General features: G+C 43.3%; 1 protein-coding gene across 1 annotated transcript; it reads left to right on the top strand.

Annotated features, from left to right (window-relative positions):
- The first annotated feature begins 6947 nt into the window (after positions 1-6947).
- Positions 6948-9575, top strand: slitrk5 (SLIT and NTRK like family member 5). Its single transcript, XM_071906467.2, has one exon. The coding sequence runs from the start codon at positions 6948-6950 to the stop codon at positions 9573-9575; it is 2628 nt and encodes an 875-aa protein (XP_071762568.1).
- Positions 9576-15024: the final 5449 nt, after the last annotated feature.

Raw genomic sequence — 15024 nt, 5'->3', positions numbered from 1 at the left:
GTCCAAATTTTATAAAAAATAACAATAATAATAAAAAAATAAGGTTAAGTAAATTTAATAAATGTAGTAGTCTAGACAGTGTAGACACATTTCTAACAGCTTGGTCAATGAGTCTTCTCATTTTTTATTTTTTTTTAATGAGAGCTCATAAGGTTTTTTTAATGCATTATGCCTTTCAGCTCTTTGATCACAACTGCTGTGGTTGCATTGATACCACTGTCATTACAGTACTTCATAGCTATATATATGTAGTTATTATGTAGTGTCTATTGCTTACATCACTGACAAAAATCACCATTGAACGTCAGCTTCCAAAACTGACAAGACCATCATGGCTGCCAATCCTTCATCATTACATGCCCTCTATCACACATGCTGGCTAGATGTGTGTTGTGTAAACATGCAATATCTCATCAGGCTCATTGACCTCATTATGTGCTTCATGTGACATGGATGAAAATCAAAGCCTGGTCTCTAATTAAAAAAAAGGAAAAAAGCATGCTAATGAGGTGCACACTCGTCCCCTTCTTGTCACTTAGCCAAATCTAAAGCTCTATTTAATATTTTTGTCAGTCAGCTTTTACATATTTGACCGTATTTGCCACTGTTTACAAGATTAGAGCACATGCCAGTACGGTAAGCCCCACACAGATCTGTATTCATTAAGGTAGAACTGCAGAAAGAAAGATGCCTTCTGTCAGATTTGTTCTAAATTTACGATTGTCAAATAAAATTACAAAAACAACCAATGGTGCAACATTGTATATCCCCGTGAGATGGTTTCTTTTAGACACATTTCATTATTCCCCCTGCCCACTGCTGTTGGCCCATAGCCTGTCTACCAGAAGGCTTTTCTTTGATATCGCAGACAACTGAGACTGGAACTCCCAACCTGCATTAGAAAGCCATCACAACTAATTTCACATCAGCATATTAAAGTTTAAGCGGTTATCCGTGTGATGAGTAAAGTTTATGATCTGAGGTCTCGCTATTCAAAGCACATTGTATTGTTGCAAGTGTCAATCGGAAAGAATAATGTGTTTTTGATTTATGAAAGCTTGCTTTGTGGAGATTCAGCTCGCACTAACTGCAGTAATAAGTGGGGATATAGCTACACTACCAGGCAAAAGTTTCGACACATGCATTTTTCTTTATTTTTTTACTATTTTTCACATTTTAGAATAATAGTAAAGACATCAAAACTATGAAATAACACAAATGGAATTATGCAGTGACCAAAACGGTGTTAAACAAATCAAAACTATCTTATATTTTAGATTCTTTAACGTAGCCGCCCTTTGCCTTGATGGAAAGGCAAGGGCTTTGGAAAGAAATTCATACATAGGATCAACTTCACTATTTATATTTGTTGAGGAAAAAGTTCTGGAGTCAGAGGTTCGTCTTACTTGAGTATATATTTATTGAAAGGAGTCTCGAGAGGAAGAGATGCACACAGCATGGAGGCTACATACACTTCTTCGAAGGAGAATAGGTTTGAGCTGGTCTTTATGTATCTTTCAAGGGCGCACAGAGTGTGCTGACATGGGAACAGGTCACAGAAAACGTTACAAACACATATGTTATGTCTTAGTTTTAAAGAGAATCTACAGATTAGTCTGGGACAGGAGCCACTTGTGTCAAGAGGCCTCTGACCTAGTAAGTTATGGGCTAAGGGTTATCAGTGAGGTGAACCTTCACCATGCAACCGTACATTCTCTGTGGGGCCCCAGTTCAGCTGTACATACATGCATGTTAATTTTCTTCCACAATATTTGTCTAAGAAACACATTTCAAGCATTTAAGCAGAAGCCTTTAGATCAAAATGGCTCTAAGATAATGAAAAACATAGTGTCCAAACGTTTGACTGGTAGTGTACATAAGGTGTGTTACAATCTGATTTACTGTCTCTCGCCTAATATTTTGAGTCGATATAATGTATGGACAGGTTGTGTAAGTATCAGACCTGGACTAAACCTTGTTTCTGATTCATAGTGCTTATCTGGCGCAATCTAACCAATTGATGCTGTGCCAACAGTGCCAAACCATGCCAATATGCCAGCACGGCAGGCCAAATTAAACACTAAAAATAATGGAATGGATTTCAACTATTTGACCCCAGCTTGATATGCTTTGCATTTACTTAAGTGCTATTATGGTAATGATGATAAGCTTATCAGAAAAAAAAAAATCCTGTATAGCATAATTTACAAAAAACAAGCCTGGTTCATGCATAAGATGCATGTTAAGCTCGGTGTAGCATGCAGTCCCATTTGCATTTAATTACTTAATCGTTTGTCCCTGCACTGATTATAATAGTATGTGTTTTTTGCACGCAAACTATGATAATAATGCGCATGTTTGCATGAACCCATTAGCCTTTGTGGAGGATGCACGTTGATGCATACACCCACCCACCCACACACACACACACACACACACACACTTATGGGGATGCACATGGAAGCATAGAGACACACAAGCAAATGACAAACTTGAACACAAATACAGCAAACTTCTAGAGACACGCAGCAAACTTCTAGAGACATGCAACAAACTTTTACACACACACACACACACACACACACACACACACACACACAACACCACACCCCCCATCACCAGCTCTGCACTATTTCATCAAGGGTATCTTCCTCCACCATCAGCAGGCGCAAAAGTCATTTAAGGTAAAAAATGATTTAGGACAGCTCTGCTCCCCTCTCTTTGATGCCACGACGCCTCTCAGGGGAGCCGGGCCAGAGTCCCATCCAGAGGGAGGAAGCAAACACCCCGCTGCATTAGGACAAGTCCCTCCATCGCTGCGTTTCCAGCCGGGGCTCCACAGATACCGATTCAGTACGTCCCCACAGGATAGACCGCTGCTAATACGATTACCGAGCCAGAGACTTAAAGATAATTTAATGCATCTCCACGGCTAATTTTGGAAAAGCGGGCACGGATGCCACATCCGCTTATTGTCGTCCCCGGCACGCTGAAGAGAGCGTAAGAGTTGACTTATTACCACACAATGCCGCCTAAGTGGGAAATCTCTTTGGACATGGCAGCCCACCATATGCTAGATTTAATTTGATTTTCTGTTCAGGCTTTACTTAAGTGGTTCTAAAGTTTGCTGTCCTGCAGCAATAAAAGGGTAAGAGGGCAGCTGTGGCTTTGGCTTGATTTGCTCTTTCAACAAGGGCCAAATAAGCCATGATTTGGTAAAAAACTGAGCGCTTACAGCAACATAGCAGCATTAGTAGGCTGCAGTATTTGGTGCAAAAATGGATTAAGCCTAATCCTACAGTAAATTCATCTTTTTTCAGTGGAGATCTTTGTTGTAAATGCATGTTTTCTAGGACTATAGGCTAAATCCATGTCTTTGAAGTCATCCCTTATACCACATAAACACAATATGACTTGATAAAGAAATGTTTGATTGATCTTGTCTGAATCCTGCGTACAGCTTTGACATTAAACTTATCTTCTCGAGGTCCGGGGTCTATCTCGCTTCACTGACTTCTCAGAATAAAATTGTGATGAAATTCAGCTCTTTCAGAAACAACAGCTTGGGCCAACCATATGGGTAAAGCAGGTATTCTGATTGTTCAGCGGCTAAGCTTCAATCTGATAGATTTGGCAAGATCACTGCAGTGACTGGTGAGTTTTGAACAATACCCAGTATTTTGGGATCATTTGACAGCTGCCTCAAGGACGGCGCTTTCAGCATAATGAGAAATGAAGGAAAATGAAATATGAGGGAATAATGAAGTGACATGCTGAATCCGGGATGAGTGTCAGGCCCAATATACTTCCCGCCTGTGCCATCTCTCTCCAAGAAAATCAAAAAGGCTGGATGGTATGAAATCAAAGCGTTTCTAATAAAAAAAAAAAAGAGAGAGAGGATGTCCGACGCTGACGTTCAAAAGCATGGAAATAAGATGTGGGAAGCGGCCGTTGGCTGTGAGTGACAAATCAAATGGTTGCTGTTGAATTAGAATACACTGACTTTCCACAGTGCAACCTCAGGATGCAAGCATGGACGTGAGACAGCGCCAAGATGCTTTTTTCATCATTGTGCTGCCCTCTACGGGTCTTCTTCTCCTCAGCCTCCCTCTTCACCCCCCCTCCTCTTCCTCCCCCTCCTCTTCCTCCCCCTCCCCTCCTCTCTCCACATTACCATATCCCTCAAAGAGTATTGCACGCATTAAATTGCCTTTCATTCCCTGGCTATGACAGTCCTGACATTAGGGAGGGGGGAGGGGGGATTGGATTTATGCATTTTTACCAGTTATTTCGACTGTCATAATATGATAATTGTTTCATAATACGCCCGTTGCTGTAGGGGATGCGCCGGTTTGCACCAACCAAGATCAAGTTCCACTAGTTGAAAACGTCGGGTGGGAGGCTTAACGCTTGTATATGCACGGGCTATTTTAACGATTGCACGGCTGGGAAACGGGGTATCGGATTCGTTCACCCGAGGCTAAAGGTGAAATAACATATCCAGTGATCTCCGGTTCGATTTGGACGGTCGGCGATTGAAATAAAGAGACCTTGGGCAGATCTGTACATAAACTGGTACAAGCCGTACCACCGGCAGCAGACAAGGGGATTCGTGCCTCTCTCCTCCGCTTCGCCAGTGCGCATGGATGAAAGTCACAGTTAAAATGCATGCAGCAAGTCTTGTCTGATGTGGGATTACCGCGTTTTTATTCGCTCCCCTTTCTCTACCATGCACGAACTTTGTTTTTGGCTTTTTTTCCGAGATGAGACTGCTAATTCCCGCTGCTGGAAGAATACAGGAGCCCGTTTTGCCGCGCTGGCTGTCACGTTATTGGCGTGAATGAGACTGTATGTGCTCTTCACTCCCTGGTATATGGAGCTAAACACCGAGGAGACTTGACTTTAAGGATTTTTTTTTTTTTCCTTCCCCACACAGCCGACTGAAAGGGCGGACGGCGAAATCACCAAATCCATGTTTTCACTGAGGATTGAGAAAAAAGACGGGGCACAGCCGTGATTTTCGGGATGCTTTGGCGTTCACCGGGATCAGCACGGTAAGAGGACAATGCATTTTTCTCTCTATTGCTCGTCTGTGCTGAGGCGTATGCTTACATTTGTTTGGGGGGGGATCTGTCCGTGGTGCTGAAATCTCTGTTTCTCCCCCCCAGTTGCGTTTGCTGTGTTGAAGTTGATCCGGATTTAAGACGCTGTTAAGCAAGGCGTCTGCGGCTGGCGTGGCAATAACAAGCATACAGCCTGCATTTTTATGCCCAGACATATCATCACAGTTTTATTCGTTCCAAATAACGCCGCTTCAGCGCGAGGAGACCCTGCGAGCATAACTGATAGTCAAGTTATCTGTATTATGTCCATTGGCGATGGGCATTTCTTAAGGTTATGGACAAAATCAACTCGAATGTGGGGAAAACGAACGAGGGGAAAGTCGGTGTATGACTCAATCATGCCAACCAAACCGTCAATATAGTGGGAACATGTCGCTATAATGTTAAAATGCAAAATTGAGAAGATTTTCTGGGCCGACGTGTGTGTGTGTGTGTGTGTGTTTTCTTTTTCGCATCGCACACGGACCTATCGTGTGTATTTGTGTGTGTCTGTGTGTGAGTGTAGGTGTGTGTGTGTGTGTGTGTGTGAGAGAGAGAGAGAGAGAGAGAGAGAGTGTGTTTGGGTGCGTGCGCGCGCGCTCACGCGTCTGTGGAGAGAGAGAGAAAGAGAGAGAGAGAGAGAGTGAGAGAGAGAGAGAGAGAGAGAGAGAGAACACGATCTATAACCTTCTCTATACCGGATGCCATTCAGAATACTTGATTATAGAATTATTTACTCCCCATCAAAATGCAATTTCAAACAGAGACCCGGTATGAGATCAACGACACTTGCTCATTTGCCTTTGATCAACTCCCCTCATTTCTTTTTTTCGCCCGTGGGCAGAAGAAGGGCTGTGACTGTCGCCTTGTAGGCTGATATTCACAATTTCTAACGCAGGCCGGATTTTAAGATGAACATGGACCGCTTCTCTCAGCCGATTCGTTTATGAGAGCCCGCATATATATATATTTTTCTTCCCCTCCCAAGATTGTTTTAGTCATACCAGGCGATTAAATTCTCCGTCCTCATGTCGTTGGACGGACGTGAGGAGACGGAATCCGACAGTTTTTCCACTGTTTTCAAGTCGTCGGGGATGCGGGGTGAGTGAGAAATCTTTCTGGTTAGGAGACAGTTGCTTGCCTCTTCGAGATTTTAATGTGACTTCGGGGAGGAGGAGGGGGGGTGGAGAGGGGGTGAATCTTGAAACAATCCGGATCTGCCACATCTGCACACGTAGCTGTGTGGTCTGAGATGTTTTGATAGTGCGCTTCTCTGCTGAAATTCTCTGGGGATTGAATTAGTAAAATGACAAGATCTCTCTGCCTTTACACCGCGGATGGCGATTCCCAATTCTCTCTTTCTTTTTTTTTTTTTCTTTTTTTTCCTTCCAAGATGGATTGGAATTCAGGCGAGCTATCAAAAATGCGCAGTGGCCATCCACCGCGGATAGTTGCATTATCAAGTTGATTATTATAGCCTATTGTCAAAGTATGGATTTATGAAAGAACCATCTGTGTCGCTTGTTCTCTGCAAACCTACAATCCCAAATGATGCCGACATAACACATCTGCATAATGAACGAGCGTTAATAGGCCTACTTGTCTTTCTCTGCATGTTTGTTATGAATGTCTGATATCTGTTCATCATAGAATCTCAGCCTTCATTTGCACGAGTCCATTATTTATATGCATTTCTAAATACTGCCTATATATATCACATATATATTTTCCATCTATCTATGTCATGGTGTATAAAACAGAACCCGTCCTTTTCTTTTCCTCCTTAGATGACACCTCATACTGGTACCGCACTTGAGTGAGCTGGGGCACCCTCTCCCACGAAAAATGCATATCTGGATCCTAAAAATAATCCTTCTGATTGCATCATCTCTGAGGCTGGTCGAGATGTATGACAATTATGGGGAGATCTGTCAGAACCTGTGTACTTGCGAGGAGAAGGAAGGGATCCTGACGGTGAGCTGCGAGAACCGGGGGATCGTCAGGCTGACAGAGATCAGCCCGGTCCATTTCTCCATGTACCACCTCCTGCTGACAGGGAACCTCCTGAAGAAGCTGTCAGTCAATGATTTCATCAATTACACCGGGGTGACCATCCTGCACTTGGGGAACAATGACATCTCTGAGATAGAGTCGGGTGCCTTCAACGGACTCCAGGGATTAAAAAGGTTGCACCTGAATAACAACAAGATTGACATTCTGAGGGATGATACATTCGCGGGACTGGAGAGTTTGGAATACCTTCAGATTGATTACAATTACATCACCAACATAGAGTCCAACGCCTTGAGCAAGCTACACCAACTGACGGTGATGATTTTGAACGACAACCTGCTCTCCGCCATGCCTCCGAACATCTTCCGGAATGTTCCCCTGACCCACTTGGACCTGAGGGGGAACCGGTTAAAAATGTTCCCGTACATCGGCCTCCTGGAGCACATGGACAAAGTGGTGGAATTACAACTGGAGGAGAATCCGTGGAATTGCTCCTGCGAGCTCATCGCTCTGAAGGCCTGGCTGGAGAGCATAGCCTACACGGCCCTGGTGGGGGAGGTGGTGTGCGAGACGCCGTTCAGGCTCCACGGCAGAGACCTGGATGAGGTGTCCAAGCAGGAGCTCTGCCCGCGAAGACCCCTGGAAGACACGGTGAGGCCCGCGCCCCCTCTCAGCACCAATGGATATTACCAGACCACGCCTGCTGCTGTCACAGCCTCCGCCACCTCCTCGGCCGTTTTGAGGTCCTCGTCCAGGCCCACCAAGGGCACGCGCCAACTTAACAAAACTAGGCCAAAGCCCACCTCCCGCATACCAGGTGTCAACGCTTACAACTATGGCCCCATCATTGCTTTTCAGACCAAATCTCCTGTGCCTTTGGACTGCCCCACTGCCTGTACATGTAATCTGCAGATATCTGACCTTGGGCTAAATGTCAACTGCCAAGAGAGAAAGATTGAGAGTATTTCTGATCTTAAACCGAAGCCATACAATCCTAAAAAAATGTATCTGACTGGAAATTACATCCCTGTGGTACGGAGATCAGATTTTGTCGATGCCACTGGATTGGATTTGCTTCACCTGGGAAACAACAGGATAACCCTGATCCACGACCGAGCTTTTGGGGATTTAACCAACCTGCGTAGGCTGTATTTAAATGGTAATCTCATGGACAGGCTTACAGCAGAAATGTTTTTTGGTTTGCAGAACCTGCAGTATCTTTATTTAGAGTATAACAAAATCAGAGAGATTGATGTAGGCACTTTCCGCTACCTTCCTAACCTACAGCTGCTTTTCCTCAACAATAACCTCCTGAAAACCTTACCAGGGGGCATCTTTGCCAGCCTCTCCTTGTCTAGGCTTAATCTCCGCAGCAACAATTTCCAAAACCTGCCTGTCAGTGGTGTTTTAGATCAGCTGAAGCTGCTGGTGCAGATAGATCTGTTTGAGAACCCGTGGGACTGCTCCTGTGACATAGTGGGGATGAAGATATGGCTGGAGCAGCTCAGCGCAGGCACCGTGGTTAACGAGGTCGTGTGTGAGACGCCGAAACGCCACACCGGAATGGACCTGCGCTCGATCCAGTCAGAGCAGCTGTGCCCCGACTACTCCGACGTCCCTGTGTCGACAGCTCCCCCTACGGACGAGCCGGTGGATGACAGGGTCACTACCACAGACACCCCGCAGAGGTTCAACACCCCCAGCAGCACCGTCCCCCTCTCCGTCCTCATCCTCAGCCTCCTGCTCGTCTTCATCATGTCCGTCTTCGTGGCGGCGGGGCTGTTTGTGGTAGTGATGAAAAAGCGCAAAAAGTCACAGAGCGACCGCACGAGCACCAACAACTCGGACGTCAGCTCGTTCAACTTGCAGTACAGCCTCTACAGCAACCGCTCCGGTCCTAAAGTGAAGGCCCCGGCCGGCCACGTCTATGAGTACATCCCGCATCCCATGGGCCACATGTGCAAAAATCCCATTTACAGGTCAAGGGAGGGAAACACTGTGGAGGATTACCGCGACCTCCACGAGCTCAAGGTGACGTACAGGAGTACCCCGGATGAGGAGAGGGATAGCAATACAATGAGGAGCCCCACGTACAGTGTTAGCACCATCGAGCCACGTGAAAATCCCTCCCCCGTCCAGGATGCAGATCATTTCTTCAGAGGCATCCTTGAGCCCGATAAGCAGTCCCCCCATCAATCCATCCCAACCATCCCAGCAGGTGCCAATTTAGAGTACAAGTACACAGGGCCTGTGTCATACACGTACAACCCAAACTTTGATGTCAGACGTCAGTTCTTGCACCCGGAGAGGATAAGAGAAACAGTGCTCTATGGCACAGCGCCCAGTACTGTTTATGTTGAGCCCAACAGAAATGAATATTTGGAGCTAAAAGCTAAACTGCAGTCTGAGCCCGATTACCTCGAAGTTCTTGAGAAACAGACCACCTTTAGCCAGTTCTGAGCAACAGAATCATTAATGTAATGAAGCATTTTCTCTCTTACCCTCCTTAAAACAGTGGCTCAGTTTATAGGGTGCCTTGGCACAACACAAACAAACAAAAGAGAAGCAGTAAAAACGGGGTGTGCCGAACAATCTTATTCTTATTTCTGAAACATGACATTACAGGAATGGATACAGCTTTCTGAAACAAAAATGGATGAACAAAATTGCTCTACTTAACTGATGATGCAAAATCTATTTTTCTATGGTGAAGATCGAATTACACACAAAATGTAAGTGTACAGGTAAATCTTACCCAACTTCATTTTCAGGAATATAACCATACATAAGGTATATTGTGAATCAGAAAAAAAATGTTTATAAAATCACTCCTGGACAAAAACACTGTACAGCAGATCATCAAAACTGTGTAGGACTATTTTCTGCTGTAGTCTGTAAGTAAGTATTTATTGATATAATCTGCCATGTCTTTTCAAAACTTTTGATTCTACATCAATATTACCTGTGTCATCATACTCCATGATCCTCTGAAAAGGCTTATGTTTGTAGTTTCATTTACTGTAGCTCTGCATTGTAAAAGTGGCTTTTTTTGAAAGTGGCACACCCCCAATGTTCAAAAAAGACTGCGTCATTTGAAGAAGAAGAAAAAAAAAGTGTCTTTGTATGCTTTCTGCACTTTTTGGAATTGGAAGGCAAGTTAGCCTTCATGAGCTCTCATAAAGGAGATTATTATATTAAAAATGAATATGGGTATTCATTCTTAATATGTAGAATTGATATGTTATCAAAACAAAATTCATAAATGATATTTGAAGTAATAATTATGTTGTGTAATACTGATATTTTAATCAATGTAACACCTATTTTTATACAAGCATTCGCAAATTCTCTATCCCTTATCAATTTTATTTGTTTTGATTGCTTTGCACTTATTGCACTATATTGACCAAACTATGTTATTGTCATCAAATAAACATGATGTCAGGTTCATATAATGTGCTTATGAGGAACCTAAGGCTGTTGTTGATGATATGAATGGAGGCCGTTTGGGTTTGGGCCAACATCTGAGTTTCAAATTCAGACAGTTAATGGAAACTACGAATCAAAACCCAAAATATATGGCAGCACTCAGTGTGAATGATGGGGTTGAAGAGCTTGAAAAAAAGTGTTTCAGGGCCAAAAGTAGCCTAACTTTTTTTGGTAATCAATTGAAAATCCATTTGCTGAAAAGAAATTGAATTGATCCCAACTATGTTGTGGACTCCATCAGAGCAGATAAAGACACAGTACATGCTTCGCTCAAAGGGGTGGTTAGTGTTTCAATGAGGATTGTAATCAATGTGTTTCAATCAATGAGCATTATCTGAGGCTGTCCCTTTGCAATTATACCATGACAACAGCATCAGCATTACTGCCTTGGCAAGCAATGATTGGGTAATTTATATAAACATCACTGGAGTTGATTTAAGATGAAATGTTATTTTAGCATTGTAAGAAAGCCAATGGGTGTAAACTCTGACATTGATTAAGAAGTAAAACAGGATTAAGGGTGTGCTGTCTCAAAACCATTTCAACACTAAATTGATCTTTTTTAATTGGTTTGTAAGCTGCACAGATCTTTTGAATCTGTTTATTAAGAAAGACAAAAAAAAAAAACGAGTGTATACAATGACATTAGAAAAAATGAAATTGAATATACTAGTTGGGTTTTGAATCCTCGAAGTGGTTGTTTGGATTGTGAAAAGTTACCATTCACTTCATTCGCTTGACCCACTTAATATCTGATATGCAAAGTAGGTCTATAAAAAATGCAAAGGATGCACTGTGCCACCATTTTCACTGTGCAGTGAGCATCACCATTTAGGCATCCAATGTTCCCTAACTGAGATAGACAGTGATCTCTCTGGAGAGGAGGCAGAAAACCTTCCGAGATACCTTCATCTGTTGCTTATTTGTCTAACGAGCTCAGAGGGAATTATTGTATCAAATTTGAATCACTGGGAATTTATCATTATTGAGACCTCCACTATCAGTTGTTAGGCGTAAAATACAAAAGTCTCAGATCTACTGTTTTGTACTGTGTTGTATGTTACAATGATTTTCTCTTATTTTCACTGAGGTGGCAGCTGCCTTTCCTCAATGGCAAAAAAAAAAAGAAAAGAAAAGAAAAAATTGGGCTGTTCAGGGTCCTTCATTTGTTGGATCTTTTCATAGAAGCCCAGAATGAGAACAGAAGGCACCATTTGGGAGATGAGGAGTCCTGGAACCGAGTGTAACTGTGGATGTGTCATACATGTAGCAGGGGTGAATCATAGCCAAGAAGTGTGTGCAGTCGACCAGCACTGGGAGGCCTATGGGACGACACGATGTTGACGGTTTTTTGACGCCGATGTTGATTTATTTTTCTAATATTAATATGGAAAATGACTCATGCTTTCTTGAGTGCCACAAGGAAGCCTCCCGAAGCCTCTCAGGTCACAAATTGATGGGTGACTTTTCAATAGCAACATGTTTAAAATGTGGCTCACATGGCAATCTGCTGTTGTTTTCATTTCCTAGATTATTCTATTTTTCAGTGTGATTTGACTAAGTTGACAGAACGGTAGAGGGAAAAAAAACTGCTTGAGCACAATTACATAATCATTGAATCATGCATTCCAAATGGGCTAGTGATTACTGAATGTGTTTGTGAGTGTGTGTGTGTGTGTGGGTGTGTGTGTGTGTGTGTGTGTGTGCATATCCATGGCCCTCCCAAAACCCCCAATGTAGAGGCTCCATCATTGTTGTGAACCAGTACCCAGTCCCAGAGTAATGGATGAATGAAGTAGCCATGTTCCCACTGCAGGCGGCTACAGCGTGTGTGTGTGTGTGTGTGTGTGTGTGTGTGTGTGAGAGAGAGAGAGAGAGAGAGAGAGAGAGAGAGAGAGAGAGAGAGAATTAACTCTCTTGCTGGTCAAATAATGCTTTTAATCAGCCAATGGGTCCTTTAGGTCTTAACACAGAAGCATCAATGAAGGCCACAGAGTTTAACATGCCTTCCTATATTATTCCACTTACAGCTTTGCAGAGGGTCTGTGTGAGGGTCTAACTGTATCATGTTCACTCCATCAGTTAAGTTGCAATGTTATGAAATGCTGTCAACCAGTCCAATCTGCACTGGTGCTGCAGAATTGAAACTAAATAAATAAACAAAAAGTTCAGCCAGCATTGCAAAAAGTGGGACTTCTGTAACGGTTACATCTGTATTCACAAAAGGAAGTTCTGCGGTGAAATATTTCAAAGTGTGTTGCATCATGCTACACAAGAGCCCCCCGACTTATGGCTAACCATATTGTGTGAATTTAATGTGGGGGGTGATGCAACGCGGGGCGTGATGGAGGTGCAGATGCAGCTGTCACAGAAGTCTCACCCTTCGCCATATGTAGCCTACCGCATGCAGCAACGCAGCTCAAAAGAAACTCTAATTTGGTTCCTCCGCTCCGCAAATAATCTGACATCCATTAGATAAAGAGATGGAAGGGGAGAGATGGGAAGTTTCGCGTTCCAATATTCCCTTTCACTTCTACTTTCACACCATTTGAGAATTAATCGGTGTGGAGTGGCACAACACAGGAGAGCGGTCCAAGTTGCATGTAGTACTGGCGCATCACTCGGCTATTTCAGTACACTGAGTTTAAATTGGCAGGCAATTATTTTCCAACATCAGTGTGCTGAAAATGCCAGGATATTTTAATATTTCCTGGGTTTGATTGAGTAGACATCTGCTAAATCTAACAGCATATCAGCAGAGTGGGAAAAAAAAAATATACTGGTGGTGGTAAAATTATCTGATAACAGCAAATTAACTTGATGCTAGACAGGCATCAGTATGTTTTGAATGTAGTATGTTGTGGCATGCTGATATGTTTCATATGTTTCATGTTCATATGTTCATCATGTTCTGTACAGGATTCAGACGTAGCAATGTGTTGCACAGATAGTAGAAAGATGGAGAAGATGTTTTTTTTTTTTTTATGTTTTGTATAGTTTGTTTAAGTCAGAGCGGTGCCAGATCGGTGGGGTTCGCCACATAGGTCACAATACTGCCAGAAAGCTTGAGCATCACAGTCAAGTGTGTGAATGTCTGTTCTGCATAGTCTTGTGTGATTGACAACTTAACTGACACTATCTGAACTCTCTCCAGCTGTGGGAGAAAAAAACCAAAAAAAAAACCTCACCCATCTGGTACGTCTTGCAGTTTCAAGAGAAATGCAAAGAGCTTTTTACGCTACACTTTACATCCCATCATGGCTATATGGTATCTAAATGGTAATTAGGCTAATAATTTCCTCTCAAATCCAGTTTTTCATCAGGTTCTTTTAAGATGTTTTTTTGCTTTGATTTCAAAATGATGTATATACAGTACATTAATAATTTTGTTTTCTGAGTTTTTTCCCTGGAAGAAAATAGGTAAAAACATGATAATTAGCAGATCATCCATAAGATAATGATGAAATCTGGTTTTGATGTATAGGTCACAATACTGCCAGAAAGCTTAAACATCACATACAAGTATTTGAATGTCTGTTCTGCATATCTTGTGATTGACAACTTAACTGACACTATCTGAACTCTCTCCAGCTGTGGGGAAAAAAAAAAAAAACTTCACCCATCTGGTACTTCTTGCAGTTTAAAAAAGAAATGCAAAGAGCCTTTACGCTACACTTTACATCCCATATCCGGACTGTACCACCCATCGCGGCTATAGCGCGTCTAAATGCTAATTAGGCCTAATGCGTGGGCATCCTCTGTATGCTTAGACAGAGAGAGGGGGTGGACATGTTCCATATGCTCGAGGGTTTGCCTCACCTAACCCCCCACCCCCCCCCACCTCCATCTCCCACCACCCCCTGCTGCTGGAGATGCCTCTTCTTTCCCGGCCTGCCTGCCTGCCACCCCCAGCCCCTCCATGATGATGTGAGCAATTGAGTTCAAGGAGATTTGGGTAATTGAGAGGGCAGGGATGGCATCTGACAGGCACCGATGGCTCCAATGATTACTTTAATCAGAGTGGTTAATGGAATTCCTTCAGGCATGTAGAAATGCTCAAATGTTCATCAGCGCTCAACCGATTCTTACCCCCCTCCCCCCCCCCACCATCACCACCACCACCACCAACACCTCCCATCCCCGTAATTACTGATCAGTTTTTCCTCTCCCTTTTTTTCTTTACAATACTCAGCAACTGTTTACTCCCGTGGTCTTCTCTTCTGTTAATTCCCCATCAACAGTCGTGAAAATACTGTACGTCGACGTCGGTATTGAGCCGCGATCGCGATGCATTATGTATGAAATGTTCGGATCGCGAAGCGTCACGTGGCAAAAAACCTGTTAGCACGACGTTTGACGACCAAGGCCTCCGTCATAACGGGGGGAAAACCCGTGTGAAGCGAAGCGCGCGTTCAGGTTC

Source organism: Centroberyx gerrardi, chromosome 21, assembly GCF_048128805.1.
Source record: "Centroberyx gerrardi isolate f3 chromosome 21, fCenGer3.hap1.cur.20231027, whole genome shotgun sequence".
NCBI classification, from domain to species: domain Eukaryota; kingdom Metazoa; phylum Chordata; class Actinopteri; order Beryciformes; family Berycidae; genus Centroberyx; species Centroberyx gerrardi.
The sequence above is the reverse complement of the archived record's forward strand: the minus strand, read 5'-3'. Positions and strand labels throughout refer to the sequence as shown.

Bases quoted from the DNA above. Each gene is read 5' to 3' on its own strand.
- slitrk5 (XM_071906467.2), top strand. From the start codon at position 6,948: ATGCATATCTGGATCCTAAAAATAATCCTTCTGATTGCATCATCTCTG.